The sequence below is a fragment of the Sapajus apella genome, unplaced genomic scaffold (genome assembly GCF_009761245.1).
Source record: "Sapajus apella isolate SASKATOON/1434 unplaced genomic scaffold, GSC_monkey_1.0 scaffold46, whole genome shotgun sequence".
NCBI lineage: Eukaryota > Metazoa > Chordata > Mammalia > Primates > Cebidae > Sapajus > Sapajus apella.
In genome coordinates, this window is record NW_022436986.1 from 15,734,568 (window position 1) to 15,749,605 (window position 15,038).

The window sequence follows — 15,038 nt, forward strand, 5'->3', positions numbered from 1 at the left end:
AGCCAAAACCACATTGTTCTTATCATTCACATTCCCACTCACTGTCATAGAAGTGTAGTTTAAGCTGTGATAATCACAAACATTATTCATATTCTACCATAAACCCTCTCATTCACTTATTGTGAGATTTCCTGAAATTCCGGAATTTATTTTAAAGGAGTTCCTCAGCAATGGCTGCCTCTTTTTGTATTAGAGCCCTGTTGTAAACATAGGAAGGAATTTCAGTTTTAATATTCCTCTGATTTTCCTTCCTTAATGTTGGTTTTCATTTCAAAATGGGCATAAATGTAAGCACTGCAATATTTTCATCATTTCTTTAAATGCAGTTTTAGAAAGAAACTTACAGTTTTCTGGAGGATGCCCACTGGATAATCCCTCTTGCTCCACCATGATGCTGTTGGCCTACTGGAGAACTGAATGCCGTAATCCTTTACATAGCACTTAAAAAATGATTTAGAAAAGCTAAACTCTGTTTTGTAAACCTCAGAACTTGTCTTAGAAATCTTGCCTCGATCGGCTTCCAAAGCATAATGTAACATGATTTTCTTTTGGGGAAACCTGTGAAACAGGTCTTGGAGCTCCATTTAATGTGTCAGAGTTTTAATTGATTCTTTGCCGTGTCTGTTCACCCCATAATAGCAGCAGAAGCACAGGACGTGTTTTACAGGAATAGTCACCCAGAGCTTTGCTTGTTGTCACATAGCAGACAGACAATTTCACAATGAAAATAAATGTTTCATGCCCCGAGAATTTCTTCCTGATGAAGTGTTCTCTGCTGATGTTGAGAGTGCAGTCATTGCTATCTGACAGTTAGTGCTGATGTGGTTCTAGGGAAAACTTAGTTGCTGTTCCTCGCCAGTTCTAGAAAAACAGTTTGGTTGAGAAGAGGGGTACCATGAAATTCCGATCCTTGAGTTCATTTACTTTTCTCTTGCTTCTTGGACCACAAGATAGGAGTGATTCCCATGCCCTTATTATAATCTCATATAAAGTACCTTCATATATATTATCTCACTTGATCCTCATGATAACATTGTAAGGAGGCCAGGACAGGTATCATTATCCCCACTTTCCAAACAAGAAAACTGAAGCTCAAAGAGATATGTAACCTACTAGAGGAACTGCAGATAATAAGTGGACAAGCGGGGACTAGAAAGCAGATGCTCTTTTTAGTAATTACCATCTTCCTTGGAGAGCAGCCAAGACTGCTCCACCAAGAGCTTGCTGCAGCAGAACCTCTGTACCCCCCTCATTCATTCATTCATTCATTCATTCATCAAACACCTGTAGTGAGTATGAATTTGGGGGCTCAAAATTCAGATCTGTAAAACAAAGTTAGCTTTATTTTCCTACAACTTTAATTAAACTCTTTCCTCCTGATGGCAGAAACTTAGTCAAACTCCAGGTTTTCTCAGGCAGCTCAGGGATCCGCTCCTCTTCCCTTTTCCCCCAGATTTTTCTATAAGTTCAGGCAATTGGGTATGTGTGTGTTTGTGAGAGAGAGAGAGAGAGAAAGAGTGAGACAGACAGAAACAGATATGGAGAAAATTTGTTAATGACTCAGAATATCCCAAATTTATTTGCCTAACATGTTTTAGATTCCTGTGAGGTGGTGGTACACAGAGATGAGCAGCAGCATCCATTCCTTAAAATGTTCAGTCTAGTGAAAGAGGCAGAGAAACAAACAGAGTTTGGCCTTACAGTGGATGCAGGCTAAGAAAGATTGCATGATCAAAACCAACGCATTGGGGCTTGGGTGATTGAAAGATGTATAAGGTAACACTTGTACCTTCCTCAAAGACCTAAGCAAAGACTGTATGATTCTACAGTTTCCCTGATACCTAAGCTATTTGGTGTTCACAACATTGGGTAACTGATCTGAGCTCGGATTCAAGTGGAAAGCCAAAAGAAACTTAAAGAATAAAACAGTTATAATTTTGTATCTATGATCTCATTGGACCTTCTCTCTCTCTCTGTGAGAGCTAAAAGGGTTATTCCTCTGTGGCCTGTATAAAACTAGCGTGACTCAGTAACCTCTTCTGGAACCATTGTTTGCTGAGAACTCGCAGTTGGCATGCAAAATAATTCAAACTTTTACTTCTGTCTCTTAAAAAAGCCCTGAAAGAGAGTATATCCATTACCTAAACTCTCTCCTCTTCTTTTATCTTTGCTTTCCTTTCTCCCTTCCTATTTATTCTATCTGTCTCTGATCTATCAACCATCCATGCATTCAGTCACCTGTCTCACACCTAACTTCTCTCTTTCCCCATTCTAAACTTACAGCCCAAATCTTTCAAGCTAGCTTGGTTTTAAAAACCAAACACTCTCAGTTCCTTCCTGTTTCAGTTTCCTCTAACATTCTCTCTCTCTCTCTCTCTTTTTTTTTTTTGACATGGAGTCTTGCTCTGTTGCCTACGCTGGAGTGCAGTGGTGTGATCTCAGCTCACTGCAACCTCCGCGTCTCAGGTTCAAGAGATTCTCCTGCCTCAGCCTCCTGAGTAGCTGGAATTACAGGTGCCTGCTATCACACCCAGCTAATTTTTGTACTTTTAGTAGAGATAGGATTTCACCATGTTGGCCAGGTTGGTCTGGAACTTCTGACCTCAGGTGATCTACCCGCCTGAGCCTACCAAAGTGCTGGGATTATAGGCATGAGCCACTGCACCCAGCCCCTGTAACATTCTCTTTCTCATTTTCTTCTCCTCCTCCTTCTCCTTCTCCTCTTCCTCTTCCTCTTCTTCTTCCTCTTCCTTTCCCTGCATCCTAGTAGCCCTATATCCTTTGCCATATAAATTGAAATATTAAAAAAAATTACTTTGATTTATATAATAGACCTGGGGGGAAAAGTCTAGTGAAGACAGAACCATCCTTTGCATGCTGGGATGAGGAGTAGGGTGATAGGGTGGAAGAAGGAGAGCCCAAGGAAAACAAGACAGAACTTTCCTTGGTGGATGGAGAAGGAGAAGAGGTATGACTACAATATTTGCAAGTGTATAGTTTTTGTCTCTCTCAAATCATTTTACAGATGGAAAAACTGAGGCCCAGAGAATAAAATAAGCTGCCCAAAGTCACACAGCTGGTAAGTGACAGGACAGTGATTTAAATCTGAATTTTGACACAAAATTCTATGTTCTTTTTTTTTTCAAAAGTGGAGTAAATTCCTGGCTTCTATATAATTCAAACAAGAGGAAAATTCACATAACTGATTTCTCCCCAACCCAAAGCAGTAAAGAATAAATCAGTTAATTAAAAAAAAGACATGAAGCCTGAGAACCATGAGTCTGATTTTTGGTTTTGAGAAGGTGGTGGCCACCTGTCGCCGGAAATGAGGCATGAATCAAGAGAGGCAGTGAGGTGAAGGGACCGAGGACATTGGGTTTTTTGTTTTGTTTTGTTTCTTTTGTTTCTTTTTTATTTTTTTTTGAGACAGGATCTCGCTCTGTTGCTCAGGCTAGAGTGCGGTGGTGCGATCTCGGTTCACTGCAACCTCTGCCTCCCAGTTTCAAGCGATTCTCGTGCCTTGGCCTCCCAAGTAGCTGAGATTACAGGCGTGCGCCACCACGCCCAGCTAATTTTTTGTGTTTTTAGTAGAGACGGGGTTTTGCCATGTTGGCCAGGCTGGTCTTGAACTACTGACCTCAAGTGATCCACCTGCCTTGGCCTCCCAAAGTGGTGAGATTAGAGGTGTGAGCAATTACACCAGGTCTGTTTTTTTCCTTTGGATTCAGGGGGTACATGTGTAAGTTTGTTACCTGGGTATATTGTGTGATGCTGAGGTTTGAACTTCTAATGATCCAGGTAGTGAACATAGTACCTGATAGGTAGGTTTTCAACCCTTCCTCCCCTCCCTTTCTCTTTTTTGGAATCCCTGTGTTTATTGTTTCCATCTTTGTGTTTGTGTGTACCCAAAGTGCATTGGGTTTTAACAGTACTGGAATCACATGGGTTCCAATAGTCTAGCGAGTTAGGTGTTCCAAGCCACAGGGAAACTTGAGAGATCTGGGTTACTAAGAAAAACTGTCTATACCTGTCAAACAGTGAGAATAGAAAGCCCCCAGAACTATTTTCTGATTACAATTTAATACATAGACCTTATTAAGTATTGAAATACAAAAGTGTATAGCAGAAAGTAATACCTCTAATACCCCAACCCACATGCCAATGAAAGTCATAAGAAATCTTCCATATTTTTTCCTGTATTATGGGAGGTATGTCCCAATAAGCCCACAGTAAGTTGAAAATGCTGTAAGTTGGAAATGCATTGAATACACCTAACCTACTGAGCATCATAGCTTAGCCTAGCCAAACTTAAACATGCTCAGGGCACTTACATAGCCTATAGTTGGGCAAAATCATCTGTGATATGGTTGGATCTGTTTCCCTGCCCAAATTTAATGTTGAATTGTAATCCCCAGTGTTGGAGTTGGGGCCTGATAGAAAGTGATTGGATCATGGAGTGAAGTTCTCTTGAATGGTTTAGCACTATCCCCCCTTGATATTGTGTACTTAGAGAGTTCTTGTGAGATCTGCCTCTTTAGAAGTGAGTGGCACTACCCACTCTCTCTCTTCCTGCTGCTCTGGCCACATGACATGCAGGCTCCCCGTTTGCTTTCCACCATGATGGTAAGTTTCCTGATGCTTCGCCAGAAGCTGAGGAGATGCCAGCATCATGCTTCCTGTACAGCCTGTGGAACCATGAACCAATTAAAACTCTTTTCTTTATAAGTTACCTGATCTTAGTTATTTCTTTATATCAATGCAAAAATGGCCTAATACAATCTGGTAACACAGTTCATGGTTGAGGATCCCTGGTGATTGCCCTGCTGATTGCATGGCTGACTGGGAGCTCTGGCTTGTTGCTGTTACCTAGCCTTATGACAAAATATTATATTGCATATTCCTAGCCTGAAAAAAGATCAAAACTGAAAATTTAAAATATGGTTTCTCCTAAATGCATATTGCTTTCACACCATTGTGAAGTTGAAAAATCTTAAGTTATTAGAAGTCAATAACTATCTGTACTAATACGGTGGTAGAATAGTAGAATATTGTTCACAATTTGTCTGATTTGAACTCTTTTAAATTTGTTAAAGTTTATTCCATGGCCTAAAATATCAACTATCTTGCTGAATGTTCCATGTGAACTGAAAAACAGGGTATACTCTTCTGTTGTTGGGTGGCATGTTCTAAAAATATTGAGGCCGGGTGCAGTGGCTCACACCTGTGATCCCTTTGGGTGGCTGAGGTGGGTGGATCACTTGAAGCCAGGAGTTTGAGAACAGCCTGGCCAACATGGTGAAAGCCCATCTCTACAAAAAATACAAAAATTAGCTGGGCATGGTAGCGGGCATTTGTAATCCCAGCTACTCAGGAGGCTGAGGCAGGAGAATTGCTTGCATCTGGGAGGCAGAGATTACAATGGGCTGAGATCACACCACTGCACTCCAGCCTTAGTGACATAGTGAGACTGTCTTCCCCCTCCCCCACCAAAAAAAAAAAGATTATATTTTTTGAGAGTGCTCAGGCTTACTACATCCTTACCAATTTTCTGTGGTTGTCCTGTCAATTTCTGAGAGGGAAATGTTGAACCCTCCCAGTAGGTCTCCTTTCCATTTTATTAGATGTTTTGCTTCATGTATTTTCAGGATCTGTTTTAAGCGTATGTGCTTTTAGGATTGTGATGTCTTCTTGGTTAAAGTGACCAAATGACACTTTCATTATTATGTTATGTCCCTCCTTTATACCTGGTAATATTCTTTGTTCTGATGTCTACTCTATCTGATGTTAGCATAGCCATATTAGCTGGGGTTTTTTTTTTTTTTTGAGACAGGGTCTTGCTCTCTTGCCCAGGCTGGAGTGCAGTGGTGCAATTACAGCTCACTACAGCCTTGGCTTCCGGTGCGCAAATGATTTGCATAACAGACCTGGGGAAATATATAGTGAAGACGGAACCACTCTTTGCATGCTGGGGATGAAGGGTGGGGTGATGAGGAGGAAGAGGGGAGGAAGAGGTATGCACCACTATACCTGGCTCATTTTTCACTCTTTCATAGAGACAGGGTCTCACTATGTTGCCCAGGCTGGTCTCAAACTCCTGGCCTCAAGAGATTCTCCCACCTCAGCATCCCAAAGTGCTAGGATTACAGGCGTGAGCCGCTGTGTCCAGACAGTTTTGTTTTGGTTACTCTTCTGGTATATGTTCTCCTATTCTTTTCCTTTTAACCTATCTATGTCTCTATGTTTAAATTTTTAAATTTTTTGGGTTCTGTGGTGTGTGCCTATAGTCCAAGCTACTTGGAAGGCTGAGGCAGGAGGATCTTCTGAGCTCTGGAGCTCAAGGCTAGTCTGAGCAACATAGCAAGATTTGGTCTCTAAAAAATAGATAATTTAATTTGGTTTCTTGTAGGCAGTACTTAGTTCATTCTTTTTAAAAAATCCAGTCGGACAACCTCTTTTTTTTTTTTTTTTTGAGAGGGAGTCTTGCTCTTGTTGCCCAGGCTGGAGTGCAGTGGTGTAATCTTAGCTCACTGCAACCTCCACCTTCCAGGTTCAAGCAGTTCTCTTGTTTCAGCCTCCCTAGTAGCTGGGATTACAGGCTTGTGCTACCATGCCTGGCTAATTTTTATATTTTTAATAGAGATGGGGTTTCATCATGTTGGCCTGGCTGGTCTTGAACTCCTGACCTTGGGTCATCTGCCTGCTTTGATCTCTAAAAGTGCTGGGATTACAGGTGTGAGCCACTTTGCCCGACGACCTCTATTTTTTAATTTCTGTGTTTAGACCATTTACATTTAGTATAATGATTGGTATATTCAGATTTAGGTCTGCTGTTTTGTTACTTATTTTTTTTGTTTGTTCTAGGTTTTTGCTCCTGGGTTCCCCCTTTCCTGCTTTTTTTTTTGATTATTTAAGTATACTTTGTATTTTATTTCAATTTAACAATTGGCTTTTTAGCCATATATATATATATATATATATATATATATATATATATATATATATTTGTATCTTGTTTATTTGTTTACTTATTTAGTATTTGCTGTGGGGAGTATAGCATACATACCTAAACTTTTACAGTATATTTAGAATTAGTACTTTACTACTTTAGGTAAAATGTAGAAACCTTAAAATCATATAGTTCTCTTACCCTTCTCCTTTTATTGTATAGATATCATATTTATATATTGACATATGTCAAAACCTCCACCAGACAATGCTATAATTTTTGCTTTCAATAGTCATACATATTTTAAAAAGATTGAGGAAAAAATAGTATTTTACATATCTTTATTTTTACCTTGTTTGTTGCTTTTCTTTAATTCCTGACATTTCAAGTTTCCCTCTAGTATTATTTCCTTTAGCCTGAAGAATTTCCTTTAGCAAGTATTTTAGAGCCTATACGGTGATGACAACTTCTTTTAGATTTCTCTCATATACGAATGTCTTTATTTCAGTTTAAGTCCTTTAAGATATTTTCAGGGGGATCCCAAGATGGCTGAATAAGAGGCAGCTCGGGAAAGCAGCTCACAGCGAGAGAGACACAGAAGCTGAGTGGTCTCCACAATTCCAAACAAGGTACCAGCTTCATTTTGTGGGTCTGGTTGGACAGTGGGTATAAACCAAATAGGGCAAGTCCCACCCAGGAGGTGTGTGCAACTGACCAGAGGACTGGGGGAATTTCCCCCTCTGGGACTTCAGTTTGGATACAGTGCTCCACCCAAGCCCTCTACAACCCACAGAGTAGGAAATTTTTGCGGGACTGAAAAGCCTCAGCGAGCTGCCTGAACAGACAGAACAGCAACTTCAGTGAGCACAGGGTCTGTCAGCATAGATCCACGTGGAAGCACTGGCAGATGTGAAAGCCAGATAGCCAGCTAGGAAGAAGGGGAACTGAAAACAGAGAAACAACCCATACATCAGACGGGTCCCCCTGCTGCACAAAGCCCAGCAGGCTAAAAAACTCTCACTCCAGAGTTTCACCCCCAGAACATCAGTTAGAGAGCGACCAGGAATGATTGAGCTTGGCAGGGGGAAGGGAAGCCGCCATTGCAGAAGCCGGCCTAATTTTCCTGAGTAAATAAAACAGGCAGCAGCTCCACTGAATCCCTGGCAGCCTAGTAGCACCTCTCAGGCAGACAAAGGAAAGATCACCTCCCCAAGCAGCTACCTGAGATCAGAACTATATAAATCCAGGGAGATGGGAAGAAACCAGCTCAAGAAAAATGAAACCATCAAAAACCAGAACGCCTCTCCCCTACCACGAGATCACAACGCCTCACCAGCAAGGGAACAAAGCTGGACAGAGAACGAATTTGACGAATTGATAGAAGCAGGCTTCAGAAGGTGGATAATAACAAACTTCTCTGAGTTAAAGGAACATGTTCTATCCCAATGCAAAGAAACTAAAACCTTGAAAAAAGGTTAGAAGAAATGCTAACTAGAATAACCAGCTTAGAAGAACATAAACAACTTGATGCAGCTGAAAAATACAGCACAAGAACTTCAAGAAGCATACACAAGTTTCAATAGCCTAATAGATCAAGCAGAAGAAAGGATATCAGAGATTGAAGATCAACTCAATGAAATAAAATGAGAAGGCAAGAAAAGACAACAAAGAGTGAAAAGAAATGAAAAAAGCCGCCAAGAAATATGGAATTATGTGAAAAGACCTAATCTACACTTGATCAGTGTACTGGAAGATGACGGAGAGAATGAATCCAAGCTGGAAAACACTCTTCAGGATATTATCCAGAACTTCCCCAACATAGGAAGGCAGGCAAACATTCAAATACAGGAAACACAGAGAACACCACAACTATACTCCTCTAGAAGAGCAACCCCAAGGCACATAATCATCAAATTCACCAGGGTTGAAATGAAGGAAAAAATACTAAGGGCAGCGAGAGAGAAAGGTCAGGTCACCCACAAAGGGAAGCCCATCAGACTCACAGCGGATCTCTCGGCAGAAACCCTGCAAGCCAGAAGAGAGTGGGGGCCAATATTCAACATCCTTAAAGAAAATAACTTTCAATCCAGAATTTCATATCAAGCCAAACTAAGCTTCATAAGTGAGGGAGAAATAAAATCCTTTGCAGACAAGCAATTGCTGAGAGATTTTGTCACTACCAGACCTGCCATACAAGAACTCCTGAAGGAAGCACTAAACTCAGAAAGAAAAAACCAGTACCAGCCACTGCAAAAACAAACGAAATGGTAAAGACCAACAATGCAATGAAGAAATTATGCCAACCAAAGGGCAAAACAACCAGCTAGCATCAAAATGACAGGATTGAATTAACACATAACAATATTAACCTTAAATGTAAATGAACTAAATGTCCCAATCAAAAAACGCAGACTGGCAAATTGGATAAAAAGCCAAGAACCATCCTTGTGATGTATTCAGGAGACCCATCTCACGTGCAAAGACACACATAGACTCAAAATAAAGGAATGGAAGTAGATTTACCAAGCAAATGAAGAGAAAAAAAAAAAAAAAGCAGGGGTGGCAATCCTAGTCTCTGATAAAATAGACTTTAAACTAACAAAGATCAAAAGGGACAAAGAAGGGCATTACATAATGGTAAAAGGATCAATACAACAAGAAGAGCTAACTATTCTAAATATATATGCACCCAATACAGGAGCACCCAGATACATAAAGCAAGTTCTTAACAACCTACAAAGAGACTTAGACTTCGGCACAATAGTAGTGGGAAACTTTAATACTCCGCTGTTCATATGAGATCAATGAGACAGAAAATAAACACGGAAATCCAGGACTTGAACACAGATCTGAACCAAGCAAACTTAATAGACATTTACAGAACTCTCCACCCCAAATCCACAAAATATACATTCTTCTCAGCACCACATTGCATTTACTCTAAAATCAACCACATAATTGGAAGTAAATTACTGCTCAGCAAATGCAAAAGAATGGAAATCATAACAAACAGTCTCTCAGACCACAGTGCAATTAAATTAGAACTCATGATTAAGAAACTAACTCAGAACCACACAACTTCATGGAAAATGAACAACTGGCACCTGAAAGTTGACTGGATAAACAATGAAATGAAGGCAGAAATAAAGATGTTCTTCGAAACCAATGAGAATGAAGACACAACATACCAGAATCTCTGGGACACATTTAAAAGAGTGTCTAGAGGGAAATTCATAGCAATAAATGCCCACATGAGGAGCAAGGAAAGGTCTAAAATTGACACCCTATCATAAAAATTGAAAGAGTTAAAGGAGCAAGATCAAAAAAACTCAAAAGCTAGCAGAAGACAAGAAATAACTAAAATCAGAGCAGAACTGAAGGAGATAGAGACACAAAAAACCCTTCAAAAAATCAATGAATCCAAGGGCTGGTTTTTTGAAAAGATCAACAAAATAGATAGACAGCTAGCCAGACTAATAAAAAAGAGAGAAGAACCAAATAGATGCAATAAAAAACAATAAAGGGGACATCACCACTGATTCCACAGAAATAGACTATCATCAGAGATTACTACAAACAACTCTATGCACACAAACCAGTAAATCTGGAAGAAATGGATACATTCCTGGACACTTGCACTCTCCCAAGACTAAACCAGGAAGAAGTTGAAACCCTAAATAGACCAATAACAAGGGCTGAAGTTGAGGCAGCGATTAATAGTTTACCAACTAGAAAAAGCCCAGGTCCAGACAGGTTTACAGCTGAATTCTACCAGACGTACAAAGAGGAGCTGGTACCATTCCTTCTGAAACTATTCCAAACAATACAAAAAGAGGGAATCCTCCGCAACTCATTTTATGAGACCAACATCATCCTAATACCAAAACTGGGCAGAGACACAACAACCAAAGAAAACTTCAGGCCAATATCCATGATGAGCATCAATATAAAAATCTTCAATTAAATACTGGCAAACAGAATGCAACAGCATATCAAAAAGCTTATTCATCATGATCAAGTAGGCTTCATCCCAGGGATGCAAGGCTGGTTCAACATATGCAAGTCTGTAAATGTAATTCACCACGTAAACAGAACCAAAGACAAAAACCACATGATTATCTCAATAGATGCAGACAAGGCCTTTGACAAAATTCAACAGCGCTTTATGCCAAAAACCCTCAATAAAGTAGGTATTGATGGAACGTATCACAAAATAATAAAAGCTCACAGCCAATATCATACTGAACGGGCAAAAACTGGAAGCATTCCCTTTGAAATCTGGCACTAGACAAGGATGCCCTCTCTCACCACTCCTATTCAGTATAGTATTGGAAGTTCTAGCCAGAGCAATCAGGAAAGAAAAAGAAATAAAGGGTATCCAATTAGGAAAAGAGGAAGTGAAATTGTCTCTATTTGCAGATGACATGATTGTATATTTAGAAGACCCCATGGTCTCAGCCCAAAATCTCCTGAAACTGATAATTAAATACAGCAAAGTCTCAGGGTACAAAATCAATATGCAGAAATCACAAGCACTTCTATACACCAATAACAGACAGAGAGCCAAATCAAAAGTGAACTCCCATTCACAATTGCTACAAAGAGAATAAAATACCTAGGAATACAACTAACAAAAGATGTAAAGGACCTCTTCAAGGAGAACTACAAACCACTGCTCAAGGAAATAAGGGAGGACACAAACAGATGGAAAAACATTCCATGATCATGGTTGGGAAGAATTAACATCGTGAAAATGGCCATACTTCCCAAAGTAATTTATAGATTCAAGGTTATCCCCATCAAGCTACCAATGACCTTCTTCACAGAACTGGAAAAAACCACTTCAAACTTCATATGGAAACAAAAGAGAGCCCACATAGCCACAACAATCCTAAGCAAAAAGAACAAAGCTGGAGGCATCACGCTACCTGACTTCAAACTATACTACAAGGCCACAGTAATCAAAACAGCATGGTACTGGTACCAAAACAGAGACATAAACCAATGGAACAGGACAGAGGCCTCAGAAGCAACACCACACATCTACAACTATCTGATCTTTTACAAACCTGACAAAAACAAGTAATGGGGAAAGGATTCCCTGTTTAATAAATCATGTTGGGAAAACTGGCTAGCAATGTGCAGAAGGTAGAAACTGGACCCCTTCCTGACACCTTACACTAAAATTAACTCCAGATGGATTAGAGATCTAAACATAAGACCTAACACCATAAAAACCCTAGAAGAAAATCTAGGCAAAACCATTCAGGACATAGGCATAGGCAAGGACTTCATGGCTAAAACACCAAAAGCATTGACAGCAGAAGCCAAAAAATAGACAAATGGGATCTAATTAAACTCCAAAGGTTCTGTACAGCAAAGGAAACAATCATTAGAGAGAACCGGCAACCAACAGAATGGGAAAAAAATTTTGCAATCTACCCATCTGACAAAGGGCTAATATCCAGAATCTACAAAGAACTAAAACAGATTTACAAGAAAAATACAAACAAACCCATTCAAAAGTAGGCAAAGGATATGAACAGACACTTTACAAAAGAAGACATCTATGAGGTCAACCAATATATGAAAAAATGCTCATCATCACTGATCATTAGAGAAATGCAAATCAAAACCACATTGAGATACCATCTCACACCAGTTAGAATGGTGATCATTAAAAAATCTGGAGACAAGAGATGCTGGAGAGGATGTGGAGAAATAGAAATGCTTTTACACTGTTGGTGTGAGTGCAAATTAGTGCAACCATTGTGGAAGACAGTGTGGCAATTCCTCAAGGACCTAGAAATAGAAATACCATTTGACCCAGCAATCCATTACTGGGCAATACCCAAAGAATTATAAATTGTTCTATTATAAGGACTCATGCACACGTATATTCATTGCGGCACTGTTTACAATAGCAAAGACCTGGAACCAACTCAAATGCCCATCAGTGATAGACTGGATAAAGAAAATGTGGCACATGTACACCATGGAATACTACACGTCCTTTATAGGGACATGGATGAATCTGGAAACCATCATTCTCAGCAAACTGACACAAGAACAGAAAACCAAACACCACGTTATCACTCATAGGCAGGTATTGAACAATTAGAACATATGGACACAGGGAGGGACACATCATATACTGCGGTCAGTTGGGGGGGCTAGGGGAGGGACAGCAGGGGGTGGGGAGTGTGGGGAGGTATAACAAGGGGAGAAATGCCAGATATAGGTGATGGGGGAATGAAGGCTGCAAACCACCTTGCCATGTATGTACCTATGCAACAGTCCTGCATGATCTGCACATGTACTGCAGAACCTAAAGTACAGTTTAAAAAATGCAAGAGTGATCCAGCTCTCTGTGGACACTCATTAAACACTTGTTGAGAATGAATGGAAAAAAAAAAGATATTTTCACTGGAGGCCGGGCACATTGGATCATGCCTGTAATCCTAGCACATTGGGAGGCCAAGGTAAGAGGTTGTGGTGGTGCATACATGTAGTCCAAGCTACTTGGGATGCTGAGGCAGGAGGATAGGTTGAGCCCAGGAATTTGAGGCTGCCATGAGCTATGATTGCCACTGCTCTCCAGTGTGGGTAACAGAGACTCTGTTTCAAAAAAGGAAAAAAAGATTTTTCACTGAATGTGCAATTTTTGGTTGAAAGTTATTTTCTTTTAGTACTTTAAAGATGTTAATATAGCTACCGTGGTGAATCATGCCTGTAATCCCAGCACTTTGGAAGGCCAAAGTGAGAGGATCTCTTGAGTCCAGGAGTTCGAGACCGCCTGGGCAATATAGTGAAACATCTCTACAAAAAACTAAAAAAAAATTAGCTGGATGTGGTGGCACATGCCTGTTGTCTCAGGTACTCAGGAGGCTGAAGTGAGAGGATTGCTTGAACCCAGGAGGTCAAGGCTGCAGTGAGCTGTGATTGTGCCACTGTACTCCAGCCTGGGTGACAGAACAAGACTCTATCTCAAAACAAACAAACAAAAAAAGAGTAAGATAATTAATTATTTACCAATTATTCCAGCTCAGGGTTGCTTGTGGTTGGAACTTCACCTGGCAGCTCAGGGTGCAAGGTAGGAGCCAACCCCAGATGGGGTGCCATTCCACTGGAGGGTACACTCATACACACCCACAGTCATTCATACTGAGATGACTTAGATGTGCCAGTTAACCTGATATGCACAGCTTTGGAATGTGGGAGGAAACTGGAGTATCTGGACAAAAATCCCCTGCAGATATGGAGAAAACAAATGTATAGATTCCACACAGACAGTGGTCTTACCTGGAAATCTAATTCTTTTCTTTTTAACTTTACGATAAAATGACATTAAATGAAACATTTTTGAGGATGAACTCTATTTAGAAGTTTTGTTATGATGTGTCTGGGCATGGTTTTCTTTGAATTTCTCTTGTTTAGAATTTATGGAGTTCCTCAAATCTTAAAACCACGTTTTTCAAGAAATTTGGGAAATTCTAGACATTATTTCTTTAAATTTTTTTTCCAATCCCTTATTTTCTTTTGCAAGTCCAATGACAAACATTAAATCATCTGATATTGGCATTTTTTTTTTTTTTTTAGACAGGGTCTTGCTCTGCTGCCCAGGCTGGAGTGCAGTGATGTGATCATGGCTCACTGCAGCCTTGAACTCCTGGGCTCAGGTGATCCTCCCACCTCAGTCTCTTGGGCGCTGGGACTACAGGCACTTGCCACTATGCCCAGCTAATTTTTAATAATTTTTTTTGTAGAGATTGGATTCTGCCATGCTGCCCAAACTGGTCTTGAACTCATGGGCTCGAGATCACCTGTCTTGGCTTCCTAAAGTGTTGGGATCACAGGCATGAGCCACTATGTCCAACCACCTTTTGATATTGTTTCACAAGTCTCTATGGCTCTGTCCATTATTCTTCTATCTTTATTCCCTCTCTTATTCAGATTAGAGCATTTCTACGCACCTGTCTTCAAGTTCACTGACTTATTTTTGTCATCTCAATTCTGCTATTGAATACATCTAGGGAATTGTCTATTTCAGATTATATATTTTTAAATTTCAGCATTTCCATTTGGTTCTTTT

The 15,038-nt window shown here is 40.1% G+C and overlaps 1 protein-coding gene across 2 annotated transcripts in view; it reads right to left on the reverse strand.

The window, feature by feature from the left end:
- PTPN3 (protein tyrosine phosphatase non-receptor type 3) overlaps positions 1 to 509 on the reverse strand; it is a 163,823-nt gene extending 163,314 nt beyond the window's left edge. For both annotated transcript variants that reach the window (XM_032240311.1, XM_032240308.1), the window contains exon 1: positions 345 to 509. In XM_032240311.1, the coding sequence (XP_032096202.1) occupies positions 345 to 390 (46 nt within the window). In that variant the 5' untranslated portion in view covers positions 391 to 509. The remainder of the gene's footprint in view (positions 1 to 344) is intronic.
- Positions 510 to 15,038: the final 14,529 nt, after the last annotated feature.